Source organism: Brachionichthys hirsutus, chromosome 10 (genome assembly GCF_040956055.1).
Source record: "Brachionichthys hirsutus isolate HB-005 chromosome 10, CSIRO-AGI_Bhir_v1, whole genome shotgun sequence".
NCBI classification, from domain to species: domain Eukaryota; kingdom Metazoa; phylum Chordata; class Actinopteri; order Lophiiformes; family Brachionichthyidae; genus Brachionichthys; species Brachionichthys hirsutus.
In genome coordinates this window covers 8,984,558-8,996,140 of record NC_090906.1, presented here as the reverse complement: position 1 = coordinate 8,996,140, position 11,583 = coordinate 8,984,558, and the positions used below count along the sequence as shown (strand labels likewise).

Here is an 11,583-nt window from a genome sequence, read left to right as displayed (position 1 = left end):
GTGCTCCTTACTGAACACGTTTCAGCATCTTCACTGCTTGAGAAAACAGCAAAATAAACGATGCTTCAAGTGAACTAAAACTCTATATGTTAAATGTATAAATGTAACTCATCATATTCTCATTTTAAAAAGGGAAGACGGGGAAACAAAGATGAACTTTGTTTTGTTTGAAAAAAGGGATCTACATGAGAGACTGGGTGTTACTGCCCTTTCTCTTTTTAATCTAGCTTCCTTTGTTTCGTTTTCTCTCAGACCAAGCACACAGAGACATTTCTGACCGATCATGTCAAGCGAACGCACCCCCCTGATCACGTCAGGGGTATGCGGTCTGACTATGACGTGCGGCACGGAGTCAGATGCCGCCCCTGAATCCGGCGCTCCAATGAAGGAGCCTCGGAAACTGAACACCTTCTTTGGGGTCATGGTGCCGACCATCCTCTCCATGTTCAGCATCGTGCTGTTCCTCAGAACAGGTGAGGACAGAGATTTTGGGCTGTAAGCAGAGGGTGTTTGTTTAAAGCTCTCTCATTGTGAGTCATTGCATGGTGCACTTCTGACGAACAGTAACGTGATCTCTCTTGCAGGGTTTGTAGTCGGTCAGGCAGGACTGTTGGAGGGTCTGGCAATGCTGATTGTAGCCTACATCATTATAGCTCTGACGATACTGTCCATCTGTGCCATTTCCACCAATGGTGCGATACAAGGGGGTGGAGCTTATTGTATCCTTGATTTGATTTGATTTGAATGTTTTATTTCGAATATGCTATTAACAAAGTCAAATAGAAAAACAAGCAAACCAAAAACAATGATAATAGTCAAAATAACAATAACAAAGTCAAAACAATAATAATAATATGAACGCAGCATGTCCGAAAAGGAGTCGGATGAAGCATTTGCTTATCTACGCCTACCCCCTCTCCACTACTCAATAAACCATATCCCACATTTTCAGTTTGCCCATTTCAGTAGCGATCCTCCCCATTAATTCCTGTAAGTCCTCTCCAGAACAAAACATATTGGTGTAATCTGCAAATAATACTAATTTAAAAACTTTTGAGACTTGGCAAATATCATCTATGTACATTATAAAGAGTTGTGGACCTAACACTGACCCCTGTGGGACACCACAAGCAATGTCCAAGCATGACGATGAATACTCCCCCAACTTCACAAATTGTTTTCTACTGCTTAAATAACTTTTCACCCAGTGCAATACTACCCCCCTGATCCCATGATCTATAGCGTTTGTGATCTCCTCAATTGATTCTGTCAACGCTAGTGATGTTGAATTATTTGCTCTAAACCCGTATTGACTGTCAGGAAGTAATCTATATTTGTTTATGAACTTGTCTAATCTGAATTTTGGAGAATTGTGGAAGTAAAGAAATAGGCCTGTAATTTGTGAAGTGTCTATTTCCAGTTTTATGCAGCGACACAACTTTAGCTATTTTCATATTGTTGGGAAATGTACCGGTTTGGAATGATAAGTTACAGATGTATGTTAATGGTTCTGAAATCCCCTCAATGACCTTTTTTATGAGATTCATATCAATTTCATTTGAATCACATTTACATTTATTTACAATATCTATTATTTCATTATCTTCAACTGCTGTGAGAAACATTGAACTCAGATTTCTCGGTATAAAATTATCAATCATATCATTAGATAAAGAATCAGGAATCTTTCCTTCCAGGTTTGGCCCAACATTTACAAAAAACCTATTCAAACTATTGACCACATCATCCATATTTTCCTTTTTGATATTGTTTTCAATGAAATATTGAGGAGACCCAAAGGAATTATTTTTGCTTTCTTTAGTCCCTTCAGTCGGAACATCAAACTTAACAAAATGCAACCAGACATGATCAGCCGGTCCCTCGGCCCAGAGTTTGGTGGAAGCATTGGTTTGATGTTCTTCCTGGCCAAAGTGTGTGCGTGTGGAGAGTATGTTCTTGGTCTAGTGGAGGCAATACTCGATGTATTTGGTGTGGACCCTGGTAAGTTTTTACAAGTTTCCCTTGTATTCTCATTCATTCTCCAGATTCTCAGACTGGGTTTCTCTTTCATAGAGTCACCTGAGGGGGTGCAGGTGCTTCCTCAGGGTTACTGGTACACACTGCTGTACTCCTCAGTCATCCTTCTGCTGTGCCTGGTTGTGTGTCTGGTGGGAGCTCACATCTACTCTCGCACTGCCCTTGTCATCCTGGTGATGATCACCATATCCATGCTGTCCATTTTCATCAGTTCAGTTGTAGTCAAACCTCATGAGTTTTCCATCACCCACCATGGATCTGGCAACCAGACCGTCCAGTTCAATGCCAGCTACACGGGCTTCAATGCCAGCACCCTGAGGAACAACCTGGGCCGTGAGTGTCGGGGGCATGAGGCTGATAGTAGTGTTGTTAATGCAGATCACGATTAAAGCGTTTCACGGTTTTGCTGTTCCTGTTTTCTGTCATTGCAGCTGGATACACTTTGGATTACAGCACCAACACTGTCATGTCTTTTGCCAGCGTGTTTGCTGTTTTCTTCACCAGCTGCACAGGGATCATGGCTGGAGCCAACATGTCAGGTGAAAGCTTGTTGCCTTACGTATCGCTTAGCAGTAAAGGCCATCATTGATTAAGAGCACTGTCGATATAATGCATTTTGTAGTTTCAGGTATTTGAGCCTAGAAAAAGTTCTAAAAGTTCTATTTATGCTTTGCACTACCGTAAATAACGGGCCTGTTACAGAGCAATCGGTACCTGTTTTACCGAGGCCGTGGTTAGGGATGGGTTGCTGCCCCAAATACAGTAGTTCAAATGTCACAGGGCTGTGAGGGAAGACTGGAGTGGGAAATTGATAGACAGATCAGATTGGATCGTATATTTGCTGTTTATCTTATTTTTGACTGTTATAAAAAAGGTAAAACAAATAATATTTTATGCACACATTCAACAAATTATAGTACATGTTACGGGTCCCGGGTTGGTGGCCACAATAACAAAAAGAAAGTCTGTAAATCCAAATGCAACGTCAGAGCAAGAAACACACACACCCTTTCTCTTCTCTTCCGTTCGTAACTGAAGCATAAACCTGAAGCCGGCCGCACCCTGGGCACTCCGGGGTGACCCGACACAGTGCTAAAGGCTCTGCCCAGCTTCCACTATTTTTACAGGATAACATCTCAAAGATGTAAAATAATAATTATTACAATTACGTTAATATTCTCGTAGCTTACAGGCTACTAAATTGGCAATTTTTAATTATGTTAAATATTAATCCAAATGTGGTCGCACATACCTGGGTGCGCCACATACACACAAAAAATAATAATAATCACATGGTGCACCGTCATCATTTTGGCAATGCGTTTATACACATATTCTGCAGGCCAGAGTGCATACTCACGCTTATATTTGTATGAACTCCACACGTCCTTGAAGGGGATCTGAAGACTCCGAGTGTTTCCATCCCAAAAGGCACCATCACAGCTGTCCTCTACACGTTCATAATCTATGCCCTCTTCTTCATCTTGGTCAGCGCCACCTGCGACAGGTCTGATATGTTTCTTAAATGTTTGATATTCATTTTGAAAAATAATACTGGGTTGAATTCATGACACAAATTATTATAAATCTTTGTATTTTTATTTTTACTTCAGGACTCTGTTGACCAAGGATTATGGATTTCTCCAAAAAATAAACATCTGGTCTCCGTTTGTCACCGTTGGTATTTGCTGCGCCGCGCTGTCAGCTGCTATGTGTACTATGATCGGGGCATCCCGGATCCTCCATGCTCTCGCTCTGGATGACCTCTTTGGTGAGGACTGAATGTTTTGCTCATATCATTGCCTCAGAATTATTTTTAATTTACAGTTTTTTTCTACCTTCAAGGTTTGCCTTTAGCCCCAGCCGCCATCACATCAAAATCTGGGAATCCATGGGTGGCGGTGCTGTACACCTGGGGTCTGGCACAGGTGAGGGCAGTTTCTGTACTGGTGTGTGTTTTCAGTATTACAAGGTCCTGAACTGTGGTTTGTGATCTGTTTGTATTCCAGTGTGTAGTGTTTGCAGGCCAGCTCAATGCTATAGCAAGTTTGGTGACTGTTTTCTACCTGCTTACCTACGCTGCGGTCGACCTCGCTTGTTTTGCTCTTGAGTTGGCGTCGGCTCCAAATTTCAGGTAATGAAATATCAATCAATCCCCAGAAAAATGAGAATTTAATAATGTCTACTGACTTCTGCCAACAAGATCTTAGCATGACATCAAAATTGATCAACAGCCTTTGAGTCATTTTTCTGGAATAAATTGGTGTAAAAACAAAAAAACATTCCCTGTTTCAGTAAAATATAACAAATGAAAAAAAAGAACATTTCCCATAATATTAGAATGCTTGAACTGTTTGATTTGAGATTGGGAAGTCCATTTCCTTCCACATATTTTACATTTGTCTCTGCTTGACAGGCCGACCTTCCAGCTCTTCTCCTGGCACAGCTGCCTGCTGGGGATTGTGAGCTGTTTAGTGATGATGTTCATCATCAACCCCATGTACTCCTCAGGCAGCATTGTAATCCTGCTACTGCTGCTGCTGTTCCTCCACTACAGATCGCCCACCAGCAGCTGGGGCTATATCAGCCAGGCTCTCATTTTCCATCAGGTATCTGGACTCCTGCAGAGATGGACACAAAATCAGACATGGACTTTACAGATCTGTCTTCCTTTTGGTTTAGGTACGTAAATATCTGCTGATGCTGGACGTGAGGAAAGACCACGTGAAGTTCTGGAGGCCACAGGTGTTGCTAATGGTGGCCAACCCTCGCTCTTCCTGTCAGCTCATCCAGTTTGTCAACCAGTTGAAGAAGGGGGGGCTGTTTGTGTTGGGCCATGTGCAGCTGGGAGATCTGGGTAATTATCTGTGGATGTCCTGTGACGGCCACCTGCTGCTAACAGCATTCAATTATTCTTATCTCTGAATCATTTTCCTCTGTGGTTTCACTCCCCCCACAGTGAAGCTAAAGTTACCCTGAGTCCTGAGGCTGTCATGAAAGGCAACCTGTTGGGCTTTCACTTTCCATCTGCTGCTTCTCTTGCATTATTAATGAGTGGATATCTTTGTTCTTTGTATCATTTTAGTGTCGTCCAGATTTTAAGCATTGTTTATCAGAAACAGAATATTTTAATAATCCCATAACTCAAACTGCTAATCTGAGTGTTAGCAGTTCACAAGGCCCGAATGTTCCTGGTAGGCTTGATTTTCCTAACTTTGTAAGTACGTCTGTAATGTAGGAAAAGTGACACCAGATGGTGCAAAGCCAGCAGAACTAAAACATGCTAATTTGTGATGTTTGCAGTTAGAATGCTTTCTTTTGCACCTCCTACTTTTTTTTTTTTTTTTTTTTTTACATCGTCAGGCTCAAGAAAAGAACCTGAGCACACCTTCCACTCAATGTTAAATGATGCATGATGTTAAATTAGGAATTGCATTACTGTTTGTTGTTCAAATCCAAACAGTGAATTTCATTCTGCCTTTCCTGTCCTGCAGACGCCCACCCATCGGACCCGGTGCAGCAGCAGTACAACTTTTGGTGGAGTCTAGTTGATAAACTCGGGGTGAAGGCCTTTGTGGACCTGACGCTGTCTCCCTCTGTCAGGCAGGGAACTCAGCATCTTCTGCGCATCACAGGTTTAGGTAATCTCTAATTTCTTGCGCGTATCTAGTATAAATGTTCATGTTTTAGCTGCACTGGATGACCCTTGCATGCTCTGCTTTTCTGCGTCTCTCTGTAAGGTGGCATGAAGCCCAACACTCTGGTCTTGGGTTTTTATGACAGCTGCACTCCTGATGACTTCTTCCTTCAAGATACTGCATTCTGTGACTGTTCAATGGGACGAGCGGCAGAGGACAAGTTACATTTTGGGGTTGACTTGCCTTCATTACAGGCTCATTTCCCTCCAGTTCGGCACGTTGAGAGCCCACGATGGCTGTCACCAGAGGAGTACGTGGGGATCATTTCCGATGCCATTAAAATGAGCAAGAATGTGTGCCTTGCTCGCCATTTCTGCCAGTTAGAGGGGGAGGGTAAAAACAGCAAGGTGGATGGCTCGGAGCGAACGATAGATGTGTGGCCTCTCAACCTGCTCCAACCATGCAGTCGTGAGTATCAGGACGTGTGCAGCCTCTTTTTGCTGCAGATGGCCTGTGTGCTCAACATGTCCAGTAAATGGCGCCGTGCGAAAATGAGAATCTTCCTGAATGTGGAGACTGAGTCCAGTGACCGGGGCTGGGTGGTGAACGAAGAGACTTTCCAAGAGTTGCTGAAGAAGCTGAGGATCCGTGCGTCAATAAAGATCGTGCCCTGGGACTCTGTGGTGAAACACCATATCGCTCTGGGTAAGGAGCCCCCAGGAGCCCTGTCCGAGGACTTCCTGTCTGCAGTGAACTGTATGCTGATGGAGCACAGCTCCCAAGCTGCTGTTTGCTTCCTGTATTTGCCTCGACCTCCTGTTCAGCACAGCCAGTCACAACAGTACTTGTCTCACGTGGAAGCAGTGACCAAAAATTTGGGACCAACGCTCCTCATTCATGGAGTCACGCCTGTCACATACACGGACCTGTGAGCTTCTGCGGTCGGGATTTGCGTTCATGTTCATGCATATTAAATATTTTCCGTGCTTCAGTGCAAGTATAGACTCTGGTTACAAATAAAATTAGCATATAACTTGAAAAGTGGATGCCAAGGCAAAGTATGTGTCATCAGTTAAACTGACAGCTTTTTTCTGGGGTCATTTTACCAAAACTTGAGCTTTTTGAATTCAAGATAGATATTTTCCTGCTTGCATATCCTGAATAGACAAAGCACTTCAGAATACAGGTGTGAGCGGGATTCATATTCATACAACCTCTTTGCATTAATCTCGTGTCTTTCGAAATTTTGGCAGAAATAGGGAATATGGCAAAGTATCTTCTGAACAAAAACCTTTATATTAAGCAATGCAGGTTGTGTCATACGTTGAATGTAAAATGTTCATGTTTATTTGCAAGGTCGGGGATGAAATCATGAAATGTGTGTTTGCTGAGGAATACTGACTGCAGACTTTTTCTCGAGACTGCTGGTTGCTGGACCAAGTGACCCAAAGATTTTGTTTCTGATCTGAATTTAGGTTAGATGACTGTGTTCCCGTTACAAACCATTGCTTTTTGCAGTTAACTGTTGTTTTGTTAATGCTAAATGTGCTAACTTGAAAAGTACACTGGGCTTTTGTCCTTTGTGTTACAGTCTGTACAAATACAGCACAAAGGTTTACACTATTTGCTCTGGATTTCTTCCAGAGCCAGTCAGAGATGACTTGGCTTTGTAACTTTGTCGTTTTTACGTCTACTGCGAGGTGTCAAGTGAGGAATCACGAAGGGTCCACGCTGGTGTACTGAAGATCTGTAGATGTAAATACTAAACTGATGCTACTGGATTAAGCATATACTAAATGTGCTCTGTGTTATCTTTGTAAAGGTAATCTATTACAAAACATAAGATATGTATTTAACAGATTGCTTTGATGCACTTCCATTAGGATGTATTTGTTTGTGTCAAGTGTAATAATGCAAATATGAATAGAAACCATATATATGAGAATTCTGAATTCGTCCAGAGTCTCAATGGGTCCATTTAGCTCCATATATCCGTACAGACTTAGTGCAGTAATTCAGAATAAATACATCTACAAAACTAGTATTTACTATTTAACTGTATAGTGATAAATAAATGTTAGAGAATAGTTTTATTTCACAGAAAAAAACAATCACATTTTTATCTGTCTCCCGAATGTGCAGATCCAGGCACATGACTATTCCTCCTTTTCAGTGAACTTCTCCTTTTCGTTCCACGTTCTTCCTTCATATTTACTGACTTTTGAGCAGTTTCCTAGTTTTCTGACAACAGTGGATGACATTCGAAGCCACTCTGGGAGGAATATTGTGAAAGCCAGGTTCTGAAGGATAGTGGGGGGGTGGGGGGCAGAGGGAGATATGCTGATGAGCTGCAGCTCCAGAAAATGTGTCAGTAATAATGTAGACGTGTTTCATATCAGTGACCTGAAGGGCATGGGACAAACAGCCGCTTGTTTGGATGGAGTGACCAACAGTATTCAAGGCATCTCGAGCGAACCCTGAAGCGCTCTTTACAAAGCAATTGGCTCTTATGCTGTTTGTCATGTTGGTGGACACCAGGAAAGGGACAACACACTGAGGAAGATCGGGGTTGGACAAGTTTAGATGTCCTCACGTCATCATTATTAAGGCTAAATATGACATTTGAAGTATTTTAAACCTACCGTTGGATCACATGTGAATGAGTTTTTGGAAATTTGGGCAAGTATCAAATGCTTTACCTGGACTATAATTCCCTTTGACTTGTACTCGGCATGCAGACACCGAGAGAAATGAGTTACAAAAATCTGAAATAAAGAGCAAGATCAATGTCACCAAGGAGACAGACTCACTAGATGCTGAGAGTTGTGTGTGACTTTGAATGAAGGCAAGCATTTAAATATACACAATAGCTGCGTGAGAAAATACCTTAGTGGCAGAATACATGGTCAGCAAAGGCTGTGGATGGATACCCAGTCCAGAGGAGACATTGATAATGAGTCCTCTCCCTCTACAAGCAAATTGAAGACAAACATATATCTACAGGACACACATGAATCCATCCTAGATTATCTTTACTTCCTATCCATCTCAAACTTCTATGTTTGAGGCAATACCTTTCAACCATGCCTGGAAGAACCAGTCTGGTCATCTGAGTGAAGAAAATATCCATTAGCATCTTATGTTATACAACCATAAGATGTACGAAGGACTTTCAACGGAAACAAGCCCGCAAGGGCTTTTTTGAAATGCTCCTCTTAGACAGGATGTTTGACGTTATTTGTACTGTAATACATGCTACTGTTTGACTGTACTTGTACTGTAATACATGCTACTGTGTGACTGTACTTGTACTGTAATACATGCTACTGTGTGACTGTACTTGTACTCTAACATTCTATCTAATAAATATATTCATCATCATCATCATCACCAAAAGCCAAAATGCTGTCCAGATACTGTCCATTTTTAAAATGTGATTGCAGAGTAAAACATTTATAGCACACAAACACTCTCAGTCATGGTGTAAATAGTTCAACCGTTTCTTACCTGTGGGACAGACAACATGTTACAGTTGACAATCTGAGTGATTTTCTGGGAAGAAACAAAACAAGCAGAAACTCATTTTCAAATCAAAGACCTCTAAGAGCCTCCGACAGAAGCTGAAGTTCTGAAAACTTACCATTTCAGCATCTGGTGTTTCCAAGAAGTAGGCAAAATTATCAGAATAGGTCATCCCTACATTGTTAACTGTGTGGGTTTCAAAGACATAGAGAAAAACTCTATCAGCAAGCATATCTCCTGTGTAAACCTTTCATCCATCACTGTTAGTAGAGGGCCAATCACACACGTTGTGAGCCAAGCATTGGGCACATTTGTGTTTAATAATAATCAGAAGTTAAATCTGCAGCCAGGGAAGCCATTGCTATGTTCCCAGGGTCTATTGTTCCTCTGCTATTGGCTATAAACAAATAGAAGGATTTATGTGATTTCACGTAATTGAAGTGGGGAACAAAGGCCTGATTGTGGTACAAGAGAAAACTACTGATTATATTTAATCCATGGATGGGGTTGGAATGTTGTTGCTTGGAAACTTGAAAATTCAGCCCAGATTTTTCTGACTTGACATCATAATCGTGGCGTCCTCCGTTTTGAGGCTATTTAATTTATGTGATGCATTTCCATTCTTAATATATTAGTGGGTATTCTGTTTGCTTGCTTTCATATGCTGCTGCAACATCATCATTTCCCAGTTTGGGATAAATAAAATAATTAGGCAAAGATAACGGGAAAAAGTCTTACACTTATAAACCTTCTGAATAACTTCATGGTGTTTTTACACATTCTCAGCGCTGTAATAACTGTCCCATTACCCAGAATTCCAATCTCCAGTCCCTGCATTTGTTCGGCTATGATAGGATAAATGCTGTGGCTTTCCGTGAAGTCTACTCGGATGGTGCGAGTCTTTCTTCCGTACTGATCCTCTGGAAGAGACCCACAATATTGTGAAAGATACCTGCTCGTTGACAGACAGTTCGTTTCATTTAATTGCGGAACAGACTCTACCAACAGAGACTATATTCATTTCACTCACCGATCTCTCTGGCAACCAGTTGAAGCTTGTCATCACATCTGCTCACCAAAATAACATCCAGGCCTCTTCGTGCCAGCTGGTAAAGAAACAAGTAAGCAGACGGACGAGTTTGGTGGCTTTGCAAACCCACAAAAGACAACGAGCTGCTGACATCTCAAGCACATCAAGTACTGGAGAGAATTGTGCTGAAGGAACTTGGACGCTCACCTCTCGGGCGTAAGCTTTACCAATGCCAGATGTGGCACCGGTGACAACTGCACCAGGACAAAGCACAGGCAGAGGAAATACGTTTTTGCATTCATTCAACAGTTATTGGCAGTTAAAGTGTTTATACATTTTCATATATTTATATCGCGTAGCACGAGAAGACACAACGTGTTCCACTGTACAGCCATATCTGAAAGCTTTCGTGCTCTTATCTGAAAACAAGGTTTGAAAATCGCACATTATATCTAACGTTGCAGCGTTCGGTGTGATGCAATAAATATAGATTTTCACCAGAGGGTTATGGTGGGGGGGGGGGGGGATTCTAAATGAAAACTTAAATTAGTATCTGCAAGGTACTGAAATGTTTTCAGGCATTAAGATGGAAATGTTCCATCAAATAGGAATGTAAACAGCTTATCCAAGCTCTTTATCAAAGTGCCTTCACTGACCTGAATTCTGGTATGTGAAGTAAATGTAAGAAAATCAAACGGTTTCTGGACTTCATCTCGCTGCTCTCCTCTATCACTAAATGTTGCCTGTGGTCTTAATTCTGACTAATAATCACTAATGTTTCATTAAGAGCTCTAAAAGCAACTTGTAAAGAGAATATTAAGTACGCCGCCTTTGACATTACCTGCCCATTTTCCATATGTCTTTAAATCCACCTGCCAAAGCTCTGACAAAATGTACTCCTTGAATCCACACCCACATCTCCAGGCGAGATTCAGCATGTGGAAAACAACAGTCAGGCCCCCGATGAACACGAGCGCATCAGTGAGCATTTTGCTGCAGAGCTAAAGACTGAACATGTAGAACATTGGTCAAAGTTTTCAAATGTGGTAAAATACTTTTATGCTTTTATATGCAGGGATCCTCCCACACTGCTCCGCCCCTTATGGTGAACTGTTGTCTTGAGCAACACCTCCAGGAGCATTACAATGCGTCTGAGCCTTGCAAGCTCCCTGTAGACAAAACTGTGGGACCTGTTAGTCATGATTCAGGAACATATAATTTTCTGTCCAAAATGAATGTTCCTTGTGCTGTTTGCTTTGAATGTAGGATCAAGACTGTTGTCAGGCTCATCCGACAACTTTGTTTGATCAGTTTTTTTTATTGTATACGGTAGCTTAGGTTTAGCTTTATTGTTTG

At 41.7% G+C, this 11,583-nt stretch overlaps 2 protein-coding genes across 4 annotated transcripts; one reads left to right on the top strand and one right to left on the bottom strand.

Moving 5' to 3' along the window:
* The first annotated feature begins 283 nt into the window (after positions 1-283).
* Positions 284-6,607, top strand: LOC137900785 (solute carrier family 12 member 9-like). Its single transcript, XM_068744922.1, has 13 exons — positions 284-473; positions 585-719; positions 1,864-2,001; positions 2,074-2,370; positions 2,469-2,576; positions 3,433-3,544; positions 3,651-3,808; positions 3,883-3,965; positions 4,047-4,171; positions 4,454-4,646; positions 4,720-4,894; positions 5,532-5,678; positions 5,778-6,607. Exons 1-13 carry the CDS (start codon positions 284-286, stop codon positions 6,605-6,607), a joined length of 2,691 nt encoding a protein of 896 aa, XP_068601023.1.
* Positions 4,578-11,239, bottom strand: hsd20b2 (hydroxysteroid (20-beta) dehydrogenase 2). 3 transcript variants are annotated; one of them, XM_068744926.1, is made up of 12 exons: positions 11,069-11,239; positions 10,435-10,481; positions 10,228-10,303; positions 10,007-10,117; positions 9,316-9,383; positions 9,183-9,227; positions 8,750-8,784; positions 8,562-8,643; positions 8,375-8,440; positions 8,079-8,228; positions 7,791-7,975; positions 4,578-4,658 (listed from the first exon to the last, which is right to left on the bottom strand). In XM_068744926.1, exons 1-11 carry the CDS (start codon positions 11,214-11,216, stop codon positions 7,832-7,834), a joined length of 972 nt encoding a protein of 323 aa, XP_068601027.1. In that variant the 5' UTR covers positions 11,217-11,239; the 3' UTR covers positions 4,578-4,658; positions 7,791-7,831. The 3 variants fall into 3 exon arrangements, with proteins under 3 accessions (XP_068601027.1, XP_068601025.1, XP_068601024.1); XM_068744924.1 differs by lacking the exon at positions 4,578-4,658 and having other exon boundaries at positions 7,747-7,975; XM_068744923.1 differs by lacking the exon at positions 4,578-4,658 and having other exon boundaries at positions 7,747-8,228.
* Between the last annotated feature and the right edge of the window lie 344 nt (positions 11,240-11,583).